Source organism: Saccopteryx bilineata, chromosome 6 (assembly GCF_036850765.1).
Source record: "Saccopteryx bilineata isolate mSacBil1 chromosome 6, mSacBil1_pri_phased_curated, whole genome shotgun sequence".
In the NCBI taxonomy this organism is placed as follows: Eukaryota; Metazoa; Chordata; class Mammalia; order Chiroptera; family Emballonuridae; genus Saccopteryx; species Saccopteryx bilineata.
In genome coordinates this window covers 210,099,754-210,120,209 of record NC_089495.1, presented here as the reverse complement: position 1 = coordinate 210,120,209, position 20,456 = coordinate 210,099,754, and the positions used below count along the sequence as shown (strand labels likewise).

General features: G+C 60.3%; 1 protein-coding gene across 1 annotated transcript; it reads right to left on the bottom strand.

The window, feature by feature from the left end:
- Window positions 1-1,583: 1,583 nt before the first annotated feature.
- MRGBP (MRG domain binding protein) lies at window positions 1,584-7,138 on the bottom strand. Its single transcript, XM_066234969.1, has 5 exons — window positions 6,967-7,138; window positions 5,811-5,932; window positions 4,117-4,198; window positions 3,775-3,849; window positions 1,584-2,497 (listed from the first exon to the last, which is right to left on the bottom strand). The coding sequence occupies exons 1-5, from the start codon at window positions 7,112-7,114 to the stop codon at window positions 2,310-2,312; spliced, it is 615 nt and encodes a 204-aa protein (XP_066091066.1). The 5' UTR covers window positions 7,115-7,138; the 3' UTR covers window positions 1,584-2,309.
- Between the last annotated feature and the right edge of the window lie 13,318 nt (window positions 7,139-20,456).

Below are 20,456 nucleotides of genomic sequence, written 5' to 3'. Positions count from 1 at the left end.
AGGACCACATCTCTCTGTGTTGCAGCTTCAGGCGTTGGTTGGAGCCTCTGGGCTCCTGCCCTTCAGCCCCACCCTCACTGCTTTCTTGTTCAGATAGTTTCCGGGTCACACGGTGGCTGCATCACACCCCCATGTCACAGATCAGACCCCTAGGCCGAGAGACATCACTGGCCACAGACGCCTGTGAATCCGACCTGCATGGACCACATGGTAGATTGAGCGGAGATCCCAGGAGCCAGTGAGGGCTGAGGGGCCCGCCCAGGACCGAGGTGCTCAGCCAGTGCTGAGGACAGCAGCCCCCAAGGGCGCCAGGGCACAGGAAGTGGGGCCACATGCTCGCCTGCCCGCCTTTCTCTTCAAAGGGCAGTAAAATGTTAAATAACTGAAATGAGGAAGCAGGTTTGACTTATTGACCAGGCTTTCCCTGCACGTTTGGAGGTCCCTGAAGACGCTGTGTCTGGTGGGAGTTTCCTAGTGAGCCAGGCGAGGGGGGCCCCTCCTGCTCCATGTGCCACCCCAGAGTGGTCTGCGTTCCAGCTGAGTGGACACTGAGTGGGGGTGGTGGACACCAGCAGTGGGAGGGAGGCCAGGTCCTCCCCATGTCAGTTCTAGAATTCTTAAAGGCAGACATCTGTTCTTTTCCCTTGAAGAGTCACGGCCCGCTCTGCTGCAAGGAAAGGTGACAGTCCCCCACCCCCACCCCGTACATCTGGGCAATGGGGGTGGTCCGTGCTGTGCTTGGACCACAGAATCTCATGTGACTTCGTCTTAGAGGGAGACACGCCAGGGGCAGGGGTGTGGGTGGAAGAGGCAGCCTGCGCCTCCACACTGGCCTCTCTAGGTTCCTGCTCTGCACAGCAGGGCGCCCTCCTTGACCAGGACGTGGGTCTTCTGCTGGAGACGCCCTTGCAGGGCCCCCAAGCCAGGGAGTGCGAGCCTCTGCTGCAGGTTCCAGCGCAGGGTGACGCCGGGACTAGCTGCTCAGGGGCAGCACAGGGCGCTCTGGGCCGCGCACAGCCTGTCTGCCAGGGAGCGGGGTGTCAGCGATGTCTTCAAGGCCCACAAGTTTCTGGCTGGGTGCTAGGCCAGCCTCTGACCGGATGCTAGGTGGCTCTTCAGCACAGGGGCCCTGGCCTCGCCTGGGGGCTGCAGCGAGTTCCGACCTCAGCAGGCTCCCGGGTTGACGGTAACTCAGCGTCCCGTGTTCCTCAGGAGGAGGTCGGGCCGGGTGGCCGGCCAGGAGGGAGGTCCTGGCTCTTGGTCACTTGGTGGACCTCTGCTATGCACAGGCGTGGTCACAAGCCCCGTGGTGTGCAGCCGTCCAGCAGGAAGGCAGCGCCAGCCCGGCCTTGTTTACTCCTCCAACACGTGTGCAGGGTGTGTCCACTCACAGGCTGCACTCAGCACCTGCTACATTTGCACCTACATTGTATCAAGGGAGTCAGGTCCATCTAAACGCAAACCTGTTTCAATCTCAGAAAAGTATAAACTTCCTACTGTGTAGCAAAAGGTAACTTATTCCAGTATGAAATCACAGGAGGCCAGGTTGCTTTTCTGTGCTTTAATCGTCCACAACAGCCCCCACTCCCCACCCGCCCAGCCGGCCGTCAGCCCGGCGGGCCTCCTCCCACTCACTCTTTTGGTCTGTTTGCAAGTTATTCAGTAATACAAAAATAACCACAAATTCTCTGTCTGGCATATAAAAACTGAGCAAAAGTATCTGAGGTCATTACCTTAGAACAAAACATCTCGGAAAAAATACAACACAGGTTTTTAACTTCTGCAGTATTTTTTTCATATAAAACACTAGTAAAATAGGCTTCTTAGAAATTAAATAGTGAAATATCAACCAAATTATATACATCGTTACAGTACAAGTGAACGAGGCCAAACATCCAGTTCTCAGGTTCTCGGGTGGCGATGGAGGGGCTGCCGTGTGTGGCTCGGTGGCCCTTCTCCTGAGGTCACAGTCCCTTGAGCGAGGGTCGGCAGATGGACAGAGGGACCGACAGGAAGACTGGTGCTGCTGGGAGGGCAGGGGACCACCGGCTTTACTGCGCATCACACCAGGCCTCCCGTCACACACGCTGCAGCCGTGCCGTTGACACAGCGAGTCGTGGGACCAACCACAAAGCACATTCTACACCTGAGCTGGCGACCCTGGTTTTTCCTGTCCGCCTGAGCCCCCGGTGGCGAGTGGGCGCTGTGGAGCCCCCAGGACCGGGGCAGGCAGCAGGGGCCGAGCACCTGAGCCCCCGTGGCCTGGTGACCGTGCCGTGGGCTGCAGGCTGCCCCCCCCCACAGAACGCCTACGTTCTGCGCCGCTTGGCGGCACTGGGGCTGGAGGGGTTGCTGTTGGCGGTCAGGACCTTGTCGGTGACGCGGCTGCGCTTGCGCTTGTCGGCCCCGTCCTTGGCCCCCAGGTCCGAGGAGTTCTTGTCCCTGTCTTTGCTGGACTTGTCTGTTGCTTTCCCCAAGCTTCCTGAGGATGAGAAAACTGGGAGACAAAATAATTTGGCTGAAAATAGAATATTCAGAATTTTATTTCATTGTCCTGCTCAGTTAAAAAGTCCTGTATCGCCCTGGCCGGTTGGCTCAGTGGTAGAGTGTCGGCCTGGCGTGCAGAAGTCCCGGGTTCGATTCCCGGCCAGGGCACACAGGAGAAGCGCCCACCTGCTTCTCCACCCCTCCCCCTCTCCTTCCTCTCTGTCTCTCTCTTCCCCTCCTGCAGCCGAGGCTCCATTGGAGCAAAGATGGCCCAGGCGCTGGGGATGGCTCCTTGGCCTCTGCCCCAGGCGCTAGAGTGGCTCTGGTTGTGACAGAGCGACGCCCGGGAGGGGCAGAGCGTCACCCCCTGGTGGGCAGAGCATGGCCCCTGGTGGGCGTGCCGGGTGGATCCCAGTTGGGTGCATGCGGGAGTCTGTCTGTCTCTCCCGTTTCCAGCTTCAGAAAAAAAAAAAAAAAAAAGTCCTGTATCGTCTGACCAGGTGGTAGCGTAGTGGACAGAGCATCAGACTGGGATGCAGAGGACCCAGGTTCGAGACCCTGAGGTCGCCAGCTTGAGTGCAGGCTCATCTGGTTTGAGCAAAGCTCACCAGTTTGGACCCAAGGTCGCTGGCTTGAGCAAGGGGTTACTCAGTCTGCTGAAGGCCCATGGTCAAAGCACATATGAGAAAGCAATCAATGAACTAAGGTGTTGCAACGAAAAACTGATGATTAATGCTTCTCATCTCTCTCCGCTCCTGTCTGTCTGTCCCTGTCCATCCCTCCCTCTGACTCTCTCTCTGTCTCTGTAAAAAAAAAAAAAAGTCCTGTATCTATACACACGATGCTCTGAACCCACAAGCTTCTCCTGAGTTGGGGGCACCTGCCCGGCCCCCAGAGCTCCTGGACATGCCCACCAGGGGCGCCTGGCACCACACACTCAGGCTGCAGGACCTGCCCCAGCTGCCACTCACGCCCGTCCCGCAGGGCAGAGCAGCCTTGCTACTCGGGGCTTGTCCTGTGCTGAGCCCTCCTGCACTGCACTCTGGGGCCACCTGCCTGGGCCTGCCGGGTGCCCTGGCTGCCCTGTGGTTCATTCTCAGTCTTGACCCACGTACGAGGTCTGCGCCTGGTGAGGCTCCTGCCAGGCGGATGGAAGCTGCCTCTCCACTGCTGGGCCGACAGCAGTGTGGCTGCGACAGACCAGAAACGCGGGCCGGACCCGCGCTGCGCCCTGCGGGGAGGCCCTGCCAGGGCTGGGGGCGGAGGGGGGGACGGCTCCCCACTCACCATCGTCGGCCCCATTGTGGGGGTCCATGTCTTCCTTCATTTCCTCCTTCATCTCCTCTTCAATGATCACTTTTCCTGTGGGGGAGACAGCTGACGTTGGCCCGGAGCCCACGCTGGTGGGTGACTCAGGCCAGGACCGCTCCTGAGGTGGGCGGCACACGAGGCCCTCGGTCCCGCAAGCAGCTGACCGTTCCTGAACACATCCTCCCCATCAGGGGGCCGAGCATCACAGGCCAGTGACCCCTCTCTTCCCTGAGACTCAGGACCTCCACCCTGACACCACCCCCTCGGCCTGCCTCCTGCCTTTCCTAACTCCCAAACCTGACCTCGCCTGAGTCTCACCTTCGCGAACTTCCTGAATGATTTCTTCCGGAAGGACGAAGTTCCTCTCTGGGTTCGGGAATGGAAGAATCTCAGATTCATGCTGATGGCAAATAAGGTTGTTTTTTTTTAAGAAATAAGAAGTTTTCTGTTTTGACTTTAGCAAGTGACTAAAAACGTATAAGCACCAACCCAGGAGCAGGGGCAGGAGCCACAACGCCAGGAAGGGGAAGAACGCTGGGCTAATGTAACCCGGGGTCCCCTCTGAAGCTGCCTTCTGCTGGCACACGCCCTCAGGGGCCAAAGGGGCAGCAGCTGTCCTGCACTCAGAGGGCAGGGACAGCCCAGCAGCCTGGACACTGCATGTGCTGGCTGGGAAAGCCACCCCACAGAAAGCAGGGAGGAGAGCAGAGACGGCCTGTCAGGGTTCAGGGTTCCACTTGTCCTGCACGTCACCTGTGCCAGAAACGACACATCTCCAGACACACGAACACCGGACAGAGAAGGGGAGCTGGGAGGGGGGTCCTGGGAAATGGGCTTCCACCCGCCACTCCCTGTGGAGCCGCTGGTCACCTGTCTGCTAACAAGGCCCCAGAGCAGTGCTGGGGTCCAGGCAGTGGCGTCCCCAAGGTCTTGGCCAGACCCGGCAGAGTGACAGGAAGAGGGAGAGGCTACGGTCCTGGGCTGACACCCCTGGCTGTGCCCGGCAGCTTTCTGGGGAGTGTCCCGTGCCTCCTCCAGCAGGTGTGTCTCAGAGCTGGCCACCCTCCCGCAGGTCACCAGGGTTCCCCCACAACAGGGACCCCGCCCTACTCATCTCCACGTCCCACTTCTGGCCCCACCAGCCGGAAGTCAGGGTGCAGGAAGTGCCTGGGGACCAGGTGACCCCACACATGACCAGCGTGGGAACTCTGCTGAGCCGCTGGACAGGGACCTCCCAGAAGCCAGCCAGCCATGGCCCCCACGTGAGGCCACCCCAGGAGGACCCTCTCTAGCTCAGCAGCTCGACCTCGAAGGGGCTGTGTGCAAACAGCAGCCAGTCTCAGGGCACAGCTGTCATCTTCATCCCATCTGCCCGTGACAAGGAGACGCAAACGACTTGCCGGTCAGCAGGAAGTAAGGGGCAGCAGAGATCTGGGCAGAAGGCCGGGAGGGCTGGCGAGCCCCCTGCAGTGGGAGTCAGCACAGGCTCCCTGCCACCTCAACCCTGGTGCACGTCCTCCTCAGATCTGCTCCTCCTCTGCAGGGAACACCCACCTGGCCCTCTGCCCCTTGTGTACTGAGGTGACCCGGCTAGCTGGCAGTCCCATGAGACTTGGGACTCTGCCTGCCTGGTCCTCACAGAAGCCATCACATTCACCTTAACCTGACATTCGGTCACCTTCCTGCCTGGGGCACTTCTGGGACCTCCCATCAGACCAATGCTGGCGTGAGAGCCCCCTCCCTCGGCCTGGGCTCCTGGGTCCTCTCCCTGGAGAGACCTTCACTGACCATCAGTCTGGAGCAGGTTCCACCCAGGGAACCCCCTGCCCTCACTGGGCCTGTGCTTTCTGTAGAGCCCTCGGCACTCCCTTGTCTCAGGGCTGGCCCCACGGGGACGGCAGGCTCTCTGAGGACAGGGCCTGCACGGACCTGCGGAGGCACCTCTGCCCGCTCCGACTGCGGAGGCAGGAGCCCCGGCCCTGGGGGGCGGGGGAGGGCGGGGTCCAGCTCACCAGTGCCTGCATGTCATACATGGTGCTCAGGTGGTCCCAGATGACCTTGGACGGCACCTGCCTACCGATGTTCTGGCTGAACTTGTCCCTGATACAGATCATGTGAAAGTGCCGGTTCACACCTGCGGGAGGAAGGCGTCAGCCTGAGGGGAGGTAGAGGGCCGACAGAGCGGGCAGGGGTTGGGGTATGGGGGGCAGAGGTGAGGGGAGAATGAGCCAGGTGCACTGGGGAGGGACAAAGATGAGGCAGATGTGGGGGTGCAGGAGGTGATGGGGTAGGACAGGGCAGGGGGTGGGGTGCAGGAGGGGCAGCATCAGCAGGGGTGGGGTGCAGGATGGGGCAGGGGATGGGGGTGCAGGAGGGGCAGGGTCAGCGGGGGTAGGGTACAGGACGGGGCAGGGGATGGGGGTGCAGGAGGGGCAGCGTCGGCGGGGGTGGGGTACAGAACGGGCAGGGGATGGGTTGCATGATGGGGCAGGGGTAGGACGGGGCAGGGGATGGGGGTGCAGGAGAGGCAGGGTCGGCGGGGGTGGGTTGCATGATGGGGCAGGGGTAGGACGGGGCAGGGGATGCGGGTGCAGGAGGGGCAGGGTCGGCGGGGGTGGGTTGCATGATGGGGCAGGGGTAGGACGGGGCAGGGGATGGGGGTGCAGAGGGGCAGCGTCGGCGGGGGTGGGATGCATGATGGGGCAGGGGTAGGACGGGGCAGGGGATGGGGGTGCAGAGGGGCAGCGTCGGCGGGGGTGGGATGCATGATGGGGCAGGGGTAGGACGGGGCAGGGGATGGGGGTGCAGAGGGGCAGCGTCGGCGGGGGTGGGATGCATGATGGGGCAGGGGTAGGACGGGGCAGGGGATGGGGGTGCAGAGGGGCAGCGTCGGCGGGGGTGGGTTGCATGATGGGGCAGGGGTAGGACGGGGCAGGGGATGGGGGAGCAGAGGGGCAGCGTCGGCGGGGGTGGGATGCATGATGGGGCAGGGGTAGGACGGGGCAGGGGATGGGGGTGCAGAGGGGCAGCGTCGGCGGGGGTGGGATGCATGATGGGGCAGGGGTAGGACGGGGCGGGGGATGGGGGTGCAGGAGGCCCCCGCCCCGCGCGCGCCCGGCCGTTGCCGGCTCACCCCGCCCCCACGCGAGTCCGCGGCACTCCGCTCACCGACGGGCTTGTGGCCCAGCATGGCGTGGAAGAGGCACACCTCCACCTCGGGGCTCCACACCACCGTCTCCTCCGCCGGGCTGGTGGCCGCCTCCCCGGGCCCCTTGTCGCCCGCCGCGCCCCCGCCGCCCACCTCGGCCTCCCCCATAGCCCGGGTCGCTCAGCGACTAGCCCCCGGCGGGAGCGGGCGGGGCCACGGGCTCCGCGCAGGCGCACTCGCGGCGGCGCGCGCTCGGCGGGTGGGCGCTCGGGCTCGCGCGCGGCGCCGGCGCAGGCGCAGCGGCGGGCCGGTCCCGGCGCGCGCCCGCAGCGGCCCCTGGCCGTTTGGCCCTGCGGCGCCGCGCGGTCCGACCTCGCGGACCTCGGGAAATGGAGTCGATTAGGGGAGAGGGGTGGAAACGCTCTAGAGCAGGTTGCGGCGATCGCTGCACCCCTCTGGGTGAACCCCGTTGGCTGCAAATGGCGGAATTGCAAATTACAACTCTATAAAGCGGTTAAGAAGAAAAAAAGACACAGGTCGCCGTCCATTCTACGAGTATGGGTTTTAAAGGGCTTCGATTGCCTCTGGCTGACCTCCGGCCTGAGCGCTGCACAGAAGGGCTACCGCGCACTGGGGAGGAGCCCGGGCCCAGCCGCCGGGGCCAGGGGCCTCTGGGATGACCGGCAGGCGGGCCCGTAAGGGTTAACCCGCGCTGCAGCGGGGGCAGGGCCGGCGCGAGGCCCCGGCGCGCGCTAACTGCAGGTCCGCACCGGGGCGTGGCCGGCGCAGGCCCGGGGCGTGGCCGGCGCAGGCCCGGGACGGGGCCCGGCGGAGGGTTGACCGCTGGTCTGCGCCCGGCCCGCAGCGGGAGCGGGGCAAGGGCGGAGTCTTGGTCAGGGGCGGGGCCTCGGTGGCCGGCTGGGAGGCAGCACCAATCAAGGCCTCCCGGGCCCCGCCCCACCTCGCAGAGGCCACGCCCACTCCCAGCAAAGGCCACGCCCCCGAGGTGCCCGAGCCGGGGACTCGCTGGCAGTGCGCTCTTCGCCTCCCGCCGGGTGTAGACCCCCGGGCGGTGCTCCGGGCCCCTTCCTCTGCGGCCCGCCAGCTGGCGCGTCGGGCAAGGCGCGGAGCCTCTTGAGGCCTCAGTTTCCTCTTGCGCGCGGTGGGACCGGCAAGGGCGCTGAGACGGGGCTGCCCTGCCAGCCCGTCTGTCTGCTGGACGCTGCGGACACAGTTCGGACTTCAAAGTAATACAGAGCTGGAGCCGCACTGCTGCGCGCTGTCCCTGGCCGGTGCAGGCGCTGGGCAGCCTCATCCGCGGGGACACACAGTCCGGTGGACTCTTGAGCGGGATCAGCTCGCTGGGGCCTGAATCTCGGCTTCCCACGCGTGGAGGGGGCCGCCGGTGGGGCCGGTCGCACGGCTCAGGGGCAGAAGACCACCAGCTGTCATGTGAGCCGAGGGGGCTGGGCGTTCTGGCCCGGCCTGGCCTGTGCTCCTCTGCCCTGGCCCAGAGCGGGACTGGGCTCAGTGGTGGCTGCCAGGCCGCGATGACGCACGGCCACTTAGCACAGGCTCCCCACCCAGGAGGTGCTCGACAGAGGGTGGTCTCTCCGTTATTAATCTCCTTAGTGTGCCCTGGACCCCTCGGGGCCCCTGCTCCTCGGCCACGTGCGCTCTCCGCTCACCGCCACCCCGTTCTTGCCTTTGTCCAGCCGAGAGCCTCCTCTCCAGGCACCTGGGGACCCACCACGCCCGGCCAGGTGGGGAGGCAAGGTTTCTGTTCGAGCACGGGGCTTGCAGCCCGCACGTCTCACCTCTAGGTGGCGTCTCCCACCCACTGTTTGGGCCCAAATCAGGGCTCCTCAGAAACATGCAGGCAGGAACCAGGTGAAGGTTTGTTCCCTTGCAGCCGGACCCACCCGAGAGTGGGTGCAGTTCTCGCGTTTTGAGTTCTGGCAGGCCCGGGCTCTCCGAGCGTGTGCAGCCGGCCTTCACCGGCAAGCCCAGCATCAGCCAAGACACATGTGCACGTGTGTGCATGCGAATGTCAGCACACACCCCCAGCTGCCCTCTGCTGAGTCAGTCTGTGGGGGGAGCACCGTTGTCAGCAGCCCTCCAGGGGCCTCGAGGCGAAGACCACGGTGGGAAATGCAACCCAGCTACCTTCAACACTACCCTCAAGTCGCCTGGCAGTGGACAAGGGGGCCAGGCTGAGCTTCCTTTTTTTTTTTTTTTTTAAATCTTTTCATTTTCCAGTTATTTTGTGGAATATGTAGCCCTCCAGGTCCTTGGGCACAGCCCTTTGTCATTAGCGCCAGGCCCTGCTGGACGGGCCTTTGTCCAGCTGGCAAATGGTGGCTGGGAGAGCCGATGGCCTCACCTGAGACGGCAGGGACCAAGCCAAGAGAAGGGGCTCTCGGTTATTTTGTGCCAATGGCCATGACTGTTTCCCCTTTGCATTGGGGAAACCAAGGCACAGGAATACTGGGTAACTCGTCCACTATGTGGGGTGCCAGGACTGACCCAGTCCCTCCTCCCTCCATCCCATGGCCCCCCAGAGAGCCTGTGGACCAGTTTGCAGGAAGCCCCTTCTCCAGAAGGGGTGGCGCTGCTGAGGGTGGCAGAGACTAGGGTAAGGTACAGGAGCCTGCCAGGCAAGGGGGCCCTCCTGTAGGCAGGGTGCTCTGTCCTCGGCGAGAGGGTGGCTCTCGGGTGTGACCATGCAGGCAACGTGGTCACAATGATGGGGACTTAGTCTCAGCTTCTTGGCTCAATGTGGCTCAGCCCCAGGGGCAAGGAGGAGACCCTTGGTATCTAGAGCTTGGGGTTTTATTGATGCCAGCTTTGAAGACCCCTGCCCCCCAAGATGACTCTGAGCCAACTCCAGCAATACCCCTGTCTCAGAGGTGCCCTCTCCCACCCCCACCCCACCCATTCTAGTTATCAAAGATGAGGGCTTTTACACGCCTGTTCGAGGGTGGGCGTCAGCCTGGCTTCCCTCTGTCATTCTCTTCTCCTTGGATCTCACAGATCCCTGGTGCAATTACAACTTCAAAATGTCGCAGAATGCCACGGGGGCTACGCCTGGGTTCGCAATCGCTTCAGCCCTCAAGTCAGCTGCAAGGGGATTAACGAGGGCCGAGTTTATTTTTAAGAGATGGAATCTTTCCCTATTAATTCAGGTTCTAAAGGCCAGCTCTGCTTTCTTTGCACGGGCAACAAGAGGAAGTGGTTCTTTGGGTCAGCATGGAGAACAGTGAATGCTTTCTTTGTAAAGGGCAGTCATTCTCTTCATAGGCAGGGAAAGTCATTCTGAAATAAAATTCCTCTGCCGTACACTTCCCCCGAGCCAGGTTTTGCAACATCCGTAGTGTCCTGCAGACCCCTTCCCCATCCATCCATTCATTCATCCACCCATCCAACCACACACTCACCCACCTACCCATCTATCCATCCGCTCATCCATCCATCCACCCACCCACCCACCCACCCTCTCCAGCCTGCTGATATCTGCCGGTGCCTGCGCAGAACTGCACCGTCTAGGACCTAGAGGTCGACCTGCTCTGCTCACCTCACCACAGCGTCCTGGTGAACGGTGCCAATATTCCCCTGTCCATGTGCCACGGTTTCCTCATCCACCCGACTCTCAGCCACTGAGAACCATTTCCTGTAAGAACTGACACTTGGTTTTCCCACAGCCTTCCCTGTCCTACCTCCACCGCTGCCTCTGTGCGGCCTGGGGCTCCGCTGACCGCCAAATCGGACAGCAACCATCACGAGGTGAGCCCAGGAAACTGCACAGTGGGCACACAAGCCTTGCAAAGATGTTGGTCCAATGACGTCCCCTGCACTTTGACACAGCCTGCTCTGGGCCAGGCACAGCCTCTAGAAGGGTCCCCATGTACTGAGAAGTCGCCTGGAGCATTTTCCTGCAAAGCAAACTCTTTCTCTTGATTTGAGTAAGAAATGGACCTGGAATGTTCAGCCCATCTGAGCACAAACCAAGTCACTGAAGGAGTGGGCCTGTGTCACAGCTGGATGCTGGGGTTACAAAGGTCCCTTCTGAGACAGCCGAAGGCTTGGCAGGGGCAGTGGCCAGAGCAAGTGTGCACCGGTGGGCCCGCAGTCACAGCAGGCAGCGGTGGGAGGGCGGGGTGAGGCGTGGATCCCAGCTGGGGCCACACCAGGCTGGAATGCGTGTCCCTGTGTTCTGCAGTTTTTGTCCACTCACCGCTGACCATGCTGTCCCCAGGCCAGTGCCACCCTACAGCTTCTTCCTTGAGAACAGCACTCAGAATGCCATGGACAGCCTGACCAGGCGGTGGTGCAGCAGATAGAGCGTCGGACTGGGATGCTGAGGACCCAGGTTCGAGACCCCGAGGTCACCAGCTTGAGTACAGGCTCATCTGGTTTGAGCAAAAGCTCACCAGCTTGGACCCAAGGTTGCTGGCTTGAGCAAGGGGTTACTCGGTCTGCTGTAGCCCCATGGTCAAGGCACATATGAGAAAGCAATCAATGAACAACTAAGGTGATGCTTCTCATCTCTCTCTGTTCCTGTCTGTCTGTCTCTATCTATCCCTCTCTCTGACTCTCTCTCTGTCTCTGTAAAAAAAGAAAAGAATGACAGCTGGACCACGCTGGTTCAGGAGCTCAGAGCAGTCTACTCCCTGCTGCAGTCAGGGAGCCGGGGCCCGTGCCCCACCTCACGGTGGCCTCCCACTCAGATCCACGATGCACCCTGCTCAGAACAAAGCAGGTGGTGGTCGCAGAACTCCCAGCCCCAGACGGCACCTGCAGGCTGGACCCTGGGCGTTCCTGGCATTGCTGAGCCAGTGCCCCTGTCCTGTGGACGGTGACCGTATATGCCGCTGGACCACGGGAGGGGCTGAGCTCAGATCTCACTGGAGTTTATCCTCCTCTACACATGTGCAGAGTCACACGTGCAGGGATAGCAACTCAAAGCTTTCTTTTTTTTTTAAATTAACTTTAATGGGGTGACATTGATAAATCAGGGTACATATGTTCAGAGAAAACATCTCCAGGTTATTTTGACATTTGATTATGTTGCATACCCATCACCCAAAGTCTAATTGTCTTCTGTCACCTTCTATCTGGTTTTCTTTATGCCTTTCCCCCCCCTCCCCCCTTCCCGGTAACCACCACCTTCTTGTCCATGTCTCTGAGTCTCATTTTTATGTCCCACCTATGTATGGAATCATATAGTTCTTAGTTTTTCCTGATTTACTTATTTCACTCAGTATAATGTTATCAAGGTCCATCCATGTTGTTGTAAATCATTTCTTATTCCATTGTGTATATGTACCACTGCCTTTTAATCCACTCGTCCTCTGACGGACACTTGGGCTGTTTCCAGATCTTCGCTATTGTGAACAATGCTGCTATAAACATAGGGGTGCATTTCTGCTATAAACATGGGGGTGCATTTCTCCTTTTGGAACAGTGCTACAGTGTTCTTGGGGTATATTCCTAAAAGTGGGATAGCTGGGTCAAAAGGCAGTTTGGCCTGACCTGTGGTGGCGCAGTGGATAAAGCGTCGACCTGGAAGTGCTGAGGTCACCGGTTCAAAACCCTGGGCTTGCCTGGTCAAGGCACATAGGGGAGTTGATGCTTCCAGCTCCTCCCCCCTTCTCTCTCTCTCTCTGTCTTTCTCTCTCCCTCTCTCTCTCTCCTCTCTAAAAAAAAAAAAAAAGGCAGTTTGATTTTTAATTTTTTGAGGAATATCCATACTGTTTTCCACAGTGGTTGCACTGCATTCCCACCAGCAGTGCAGGAGGGTTCCCCTTTCTCCAAGTCCTCGCCAGCACTTATTTCAAAGCTTTCTTAAGCCTGACCTGTGGTGGCGCAGTGGATAAAGCGTTGACCTGGAAATGCTGAGGTCGCCGGTTCGAAATCCTGGGCTTGCCTGGTCAAGGCACATATGGGAGTTGATGCTTCCAGCTCCTTCTCCCTTCTCTCTCTCTGTCTGTCTCCCTCTCTCCTCTCTAAAAATGAATAAATAAATAAAAAAACTTTCTTAATAGCTAAAGCCTGTGAAAAGCACACCGGCTTGAATGGATAGGGCAATAGGGACCAGGAGCTGTAGCAACAGATACTGTATCGATTTCCCACTGCCGCTGCAACAAATTACCACAGTGTAGCAGTTTCTTTCTTTTTTTTAAAATAAGTATTATACGTTTCTTTTTTTTTTTTTTAATAGGGACAGAGAGAGAGTCAGATAGAGGGATAGATAGGGACAAACTGGAACGGAGAGAGATGAGAAGCATCAATCATCAGTTTTTCGTTGCGACACCGTAGTTGTTCATTGATTGCTTTCTCATATGTGCCATGACCAGGGGCCTTCAGCAGACTGAGTAACCCCCCTCCCCTCGAGCCAGTGACCTTGGGTCCATGCTAGTGAGCTTTTTGCTCAAGCCAGATGAGCCTGCGCTCAAGTTGGTGACCTCGGGCTCTCGAACCTGGGTCCTCCGCATCCCAGTCGGACGCTCTATCCACTGCGCCACCGCCTGGTCAGGCAGTGTAGCAGTTTCCACCCGCAGCTCTGACTGTCTCATCGGGTAGCTCAGAGGGCTGGCAGGCAGTTCAGCCGGGTGCAGTCCTTCTGACACCTTGAGTCCCTCTGACTTACTTCCCCTCTGGCTCCGGAGATCCCTGAGACATTTCTCTGCTTTTAACTGTTCGTGTGACTTCATTGGGCCCAACTGGACACCCTTCTGACCTTCACACTTGTGGCCTTAGTCACATCTGCAACATCCCTTTGCCCTGTCACCTAACACAACACGTCTCCCAGGCTCCAAGGATTGGAGCGTGGACCTCGCCTCTACGGGCACTGAGCTGCCTTCCTAGTAACAGGGCAGCTCCGGGGATGTGGAAGAGGGCCCGGGGCTAACAGAAAGGCTGCCATCCACCCTTGTCCCTGTGCCCATGGTGTGTCCCTCCCCAGGACAGGACACCTTCCTCCTGGGGCTGCCTCTGGGGAGGGCTCAGGGGGTGGGGTGGGGAGAGATGGTGACATTTCCCAGCATATCAACTTCACCCCTCTTTTTTTTTTTTTTTTTCTGCATTTTTCTGAAGCTGGAAACGGGGAGGCAGTCAGACAGACTCCCGCATGCGCCCAACCGGGATCCACCGGGCATGCCCACCAGGGGGCGACGCTCTGCCCATCCGGGGCGCCGCTCCGTCGCGACCAGAGCCACTCTAGCGCCTGGGGCAGAGGCCAAGGAGCCATCCCCAGCGCCCAGGCCATCTTTGCTCCAATGGAGCCTCGGCTGCGGGAGGGGAAGAGAGAGACAGAGAGGAAGGAGAGGGGGAGGGGTGGAGAAGCAGATGGGCGCCTCTCCTGTGTGCCCTGGCCGGGAATCGAACCCGGGACCTCCGCACGCCAGGCCGACGCTCTACCACTGAGCCAACCGGCCAGGGCCTCATCCCTCTTTTGCATTGCGCCCTGTGTATATATTACTTATTTGAAAATTACGTATGTTAGAAAATGATATATGTTCAAAACATAAAAATAAGAAAAAGAAAAAAGACAAAGTTTAAAATTAAATCTGGGTCAGGGCCCTCAGGCCTACACAGCCTTGGAGGCTGGGAAGCTATTTTGGGCTCCCTGGTAAGTAATTAATGGAAAGTCATTTAAAGTCACCCATGGGCACTTGCCTTGAAAGAGCCCCGAGCTCAGACCAGTGTCTGCGGGCGGCCGCTGGAGGCGATGACACGGAGGCCCACCAGCTCGCACCCCCCTCTGCCGAGGGGCCAGGGCGGATGGGAGGGTGTCCAGGGCGGCGGTGGGCGCGGAGCTGGGTTTGCCCGTCTGCAGGAGTTGTCAGCATCTCAGGATGTGCGTGCCCTCTCTCTCCGTGGCACGAGGCCTGTTCCCCGAGAGGAGGCTGTGCACAGGAAAGTCGAAACCACGACTCAGCTGCTTCCAACTGGAAAACCAGCGGGTGGAGTCAGGTGGGCCCTCGTGCCCCGGCGGGCGGTGGCACTGCCAGTCGTGCCAGGTTGGGGTGTCAGGGTGCTCTCACTAAAAACAAGTCCACAGAAGTAGAGGAGAAAGAGAAGAGCTGACTGTTGGGTGAGCGTTAAGCCAGGAGGCAGGGAGAAATGGCAAAGGCAACAGGAGACCGCAGCCTCTTCTGGAGTCGGGGTGAGACAGCCGGGGCGCACATGCCATCCTGAGGAGCAGCAGCAGCTCATCCTCCAGTGGGGGGCTTCCCAGCAGCCCTGGTCACATGCAGGTCACCCTACACCCCCTGGTGATCAGGCAGGGGGACCATCTGTGTTAGCTAATCGACTTTGTCCGAAGGGAAAACAAACTCTTCCAGCTCTGTGCTCGGAGGTTCTCAGAGGTCAGGCTGGGAGGGGACGCCCTCTTTCCTGGTGGCGACCGTCCCCAGATGGCTCCCGGTCCTTGAGAAAGCTGGTCTGGGGTTGTAGGCTGGCCAGCGGCTGATTTCGCTTTTGAAAAGATTTCTATACCTGGTACATTCTCCAGGGAATGTACCCTTCTCCTTTGAGAAAGAATGTACAATGACACATTTTCTAAAGGAAGTGTTGAGAGAAAAGGGGAGGGGAGTCCCTTTCTCTTTTTGTAGCTAACATGACTCTTTTTTTTTTTTTCAGTGTCTATTGGGACCTGTGTAGGGGCCAGCAGTGAGGGGTCTGGCCAGCCCTGCTGCAGTCTTGACGAGCTGGCACTGAGCACTTGGGGGTGGGCAGGTGCCAGCCAGGAGGGTGGGTGCTCAGGGCACAGAGAGCCTCGGTGCCCAGTGAAGCAGCTGTTCTCTGGGGCTGCAGCAAAGACAAAATTGTGGGAGTCTGGTGAGCACAGAGGGTGCACGCCAAAAATGCAGCTACCGGTCACCCTTGTAGTGGTCAGTGCCTGGGGCCACTTAAAAGTATGCACTTAGGAGACGTTGGGCACAGTGAGGACTGCAGACAGGGGGTGCGCTTGGGGGGGTGCATGGGGTTGGTGCTGCAGCAGGTTTTGGGGACAGCAGGGACAGGACATCCCAGTCGAGTCTAGGACCTCTGAGGCTCAGGGTTCATCAAGGTCACCTTTGTGAGGTGACCTAGAGGGACAATGGCTGCCTGGCCACAAGAAAATCTGCCTCCTGTCTGCTTGGTTCTCTGGGTAGGTGAGGCCAGGGCCGCCCTGGCTACGGAAAGGGAGTCAGGGCATCAGGGTAGAAGATGGACCTTAACATTAATTTCCTACCTGCCCCCACTGACGCTGGCTTCCTCACTAGCAAGGGGCTGGAGGTCAGCTGGTGTGGGGACGCTAGCCTCCTTAGACCTTCCCCCATTTGTAAATGGAAGACAATGAGGAAGGCGTCTCCTGGGACTGCTGGGAGGCTCAGCAGGGGCCAGTCCGTTCAGAGCCCCAGAAGCCCCAGGTAAAGGCAGCTTCCCAGCCTCTCTCCTGGGAGACCCCCTCAGGGGGCCTGATGTTCGGGCGGCAGGAGCTGGGCTGAGGCTGCCAAGGCTTCCCACCCTGAGCCCCCACCTGCCGTTTCTTCCTGGCTTGGCACAGGCAGGAGATGCTCACTAAGTGTGCTGAGTGTTACAGACAAGCACGCACAACTAGCAGAGCCAGCCACGGGGACAGGTGTGGTGGCCCGAGGGGACTGCAACCAGATGTGTGGGGAGCGTGTGGGTCCCAGGGACTCAGGGGAGGTGCCCAGCCTATCCCAGCTCTGAGGTCACCTCCGGTCAGCCAGGGTCCATGCCATCAGATGGAAGGGGTTCTCCCCCCCCCCCCCCGGGTGCAGGAGGCAGGACTCTGCTCCGTGGTCAGGAAGTTCGGTGCCATGGCGGCATCCCTGCTCGGTGGCCTCTCAGAAGCATCACTTTCTAATGCAGACGAATGACGGGGCCGCTCAGCGGAGCCCGACTGCCGGGAGGGAGAAGCCATTAGGTGATTAAGGGTGATCTGTGCCCAGGGGAGGCGACTGATGTGGACAGACGGTCAGCAGTCTGGACGCTGTGCTGGCCAGCCCTCTGTTGGACGCCAGGGTCTCAGCTGCAGGGCTCGGCCGACTCCGAGATGGGGCTGGCTCTCGGAGGACGGTGATGCCAACCCCCTGCCCGCTTGTCCCCAAGGAGCCTCCAGGCCCTGTAGTCCACCCGCTCTCCCACTGGGTCAGTCCTGCTCCGGCCACAGGGGTGGCACCTGAGAGAAGCAGGACCTCCTGCTGCTCTTGGTCTTTTTTCCTGATTCCATTCTGACACCCCCCCCCCACACACACACAAGAGCCCCCGGGCCCCGCCCTGCTCACCAGAGTCCCAGCACCGTGGGGTCCAGCAAACCCACAGACTCAGATAAACCTGCCCACGGGATTTTCCTCCCACTCGGGGGCTCCGGGGGATCAAGGCCCAGGCTGCACCCTCGGTCCCTCCTCTGGCCGTTGTGTGGACTTCGGCAGGTTCCGGGCCCAGCCACTGACTCTGACAGCCTTGGCTGTGGTGAGTGAGGCTCGGCTCCAAGGAGGGGTGGCAGGGACTGAGCTGGGGGTGTGCTCCAGGCCCTGGGCCTGGCTGAGGGCTCCCCACATGTCCCCTTCATTTCAAAGGAACAAGGGATGGTGGGAACTGGAGTGGAGAGGCCTGGGCCATCAGGAGGGTGGCGTCCAGTTGCCCAGTGGTCTGTGGATTGCCTCCTGAGCTGGCCGGCAGGCTGAGAGCTGGCCACCTCTCAGGGCCAAGGAGTGAGGAGCGCGGGGCAGGGGCTGGAGCACAGGGGGGGTGTGCACGCGCCCGTGTGCGTGCCAAGATCGCCGTTACTCCGCCTGCCCCGACTCTGGCCCCTGGCCTTCTTCCCTTCTCTCCACGAAGCAGCCCCGTTTCTTTTGTAAGCTCAGCCTGGATGTGGTTTCCATGGTGTTTTGATCAAAATTGGAATTCAAATCATAATTGTGGGGAGTGGGGGGGGCACTGCAGGGAGGGGTGGAGTGAGAGGGAATTGAGGGGGGCTAGAGGGAGGGGAAGGAGGGGTGTGAGGGAGCTTTTCTTATTCTCGGGCTCCTGCAACAAGTCAATGGCTGGTTTTTTAATTTTCTTTTATTCCTTCAAATTTATTTTCAAATGTATGGAATTCTCCCCCAAGCCCCCCTCCTGTTGCCTGGCGATGGCAATGGAGTCAGAGGTGCCCTCCCTTCTGAAGGTGGACGGATTCCTCTCCTGTTCGCTTGCTGGAGCAGAGACCCGAGCTCAGAAAACCTGCAGGCAGTGTGGACGGGCTCTCCCAGAGCTCTGGCCTCATGAGACGGTGGCACCGAGCTGTGGTGAGGGTTTGGGACTATCTGCCGCTGTCCCTCCATTTCTCTCTCTGCGACCTAGCTCGAAATTCCACCGTTAGAGGTTCATTCCTTCGGATGTGTTTGCAAAATGTCCGGGCATCTTCTGGAGTTTGCAGGGAGTCCCTTGCACCTTGGAGGAAATGGGAGTCTTGAGCCTTCCCTGATGACGGGGTAGGGGCGCAGGTGGTGACCCAGAAGCCCAGAGGCTGGAGAGCCTCACGCCTCATCCCTGCGCCAATCAGAATGGGGCGGCGAGTCAGGTTTGCTAGAGCCGGGCCCCGTGGAGCACCTGGGAGGTGGGTGAATGAGCGATGAGTGGATGATGGCTGGCTGGCTGATGGATGGATGGATGGATGGACGGATGGATGGACGGACGGACGAATGGATAGATGGACGGACGGACGGATGGATGGATGGACGGACGGATGGACGGACGGACGAATGGATAGATGGACGGACGGACGGACGGATGGACGGATGGATGGACGGACGGACGAATGGATAGATGGACGGACGGACGGACGGACAGATGGATGGATGGACGGACGGATGGATGGACGGACAGATGGATGGATGGACAGATGGACGGATGGACGGACGGACGGATGGACGGACGGACAAATGGATAGATGGACGGACGGATGGATGGATGGATGGACGGATGGACAGATGGATGGATGGACGGATGGATGGATGGACGGACGGACAGATAGATGGATGGATGAATGGACGGACGGACGGACGGATGGACGGATGGGTGGATGGATGGATGGACGGACGGATGGGTGGATGGATGGACGGACGGATGGACGGACGGACGGATGGATGGACGGATGGACAGGAGGATGGGAAGGGCACAGGGTGGTGGTCCCTGCACCCGGTGGGCCACACGGGTTGTCAAAGGTACAGGCTCCCAGGCCACCAGAGCCTCTGCTTGCACAAGGCGAGTAGAGGCCTGGGAAGCCGGTCTCCACCTGCTGCTGCTGGTGGTGGTTCTGATCCCAGCCGGCCCCGAGCCGAGTCCAGGCGGCCAGGGGACTCGAGGGGAAGGACAGAGGGCTCTCTCAGGGCCTTGCTGGCTGGAAAGACACTTTACTTCTGGACGCCCCGTTCCTGGGTGGCCTTGGGAACCCTGCTGCAGTCAGAGCAGGGGAAGAGGGAAAAGGGAGAAGGTGGGGTCGCCCCAGGACAGAACATACTTCTTGTGGGTGGGCATCCAGGCCACCCGCGGGTGGGAGGCTGCAGACAGAAGTGGCTGTGTGTGGGGACAGCACTCGTGTCCCCATGCCCCGCCCTCAGGCCCCCTACCTGCTGAGCCTCAGGGAAAGGCCAGCTTTGTTCCCTCAGTCCCCTTGCTGAGGCCACACTGTCTGTGTGCGTCAGGGGATCCCACACCGCTCTGCTGGGTCCCTGTGCCTGGACCACAGATTAGGAAACTGAGGCTCTGGAAGGACCAGCATGGGCTATGGGCTCCCTGACACCAGGCCTGAGGGGACGCACAGGGGACTGCTCCTGCACAACCCCCCCCCTTCCTCCACGGCTTCTCGACGCTCTGGAGGGGTGGACAGGAACACAGCTGGGGGATCCCGGCCCTCAGGGGACGCACAGGGGCTGCTCCTGCACACCCCCCCTTTCCTCCACGGCTTCTCGATGCTCTGGGGGGGTGGACAGGAACACAGCTGGGGGATCCCGGCTCTCAGGGGACGCACAGGGGCTGCTCCTGCACAACCCCCCCTTTCCTCCACGGCTTCTCGACGCTCTGGGGGGGTGGACAGGAACACAGCTGGGGGATTCCGGCTCTCAGGGGACGCACAGGGGCTGCTCCTGCACAACCCCCCCTTTCCTCCACGGCTTCTCGATGCCCTGGGGGGGTGGACAGGAACACAGCTGGGGGATCCCGGCTCTCAGGGGACGCACAGGGGACTGCTCCTGCACACCCCCCCTTTCCTCCACGGCTTCTCGATGCTCTGGGGGGGTGGACAGGAACACAGCTGGGGGATCCCGGCTCTCAGGGGACGCACAGGGGACTGCTCCTGCACAACCCCCCCTTTCCTCCACGGCTTCTCGACGCTCTGGAGGGGTGGACAGGAACACAGCTGGGGGATCCCGGCCCTCAGGCTCCAGCCTCTGGGAGACACAATCAAAGCCCGTGCATTTTTTATTGAAAGGCCCCCATGAAGGGCTGTCTGCTG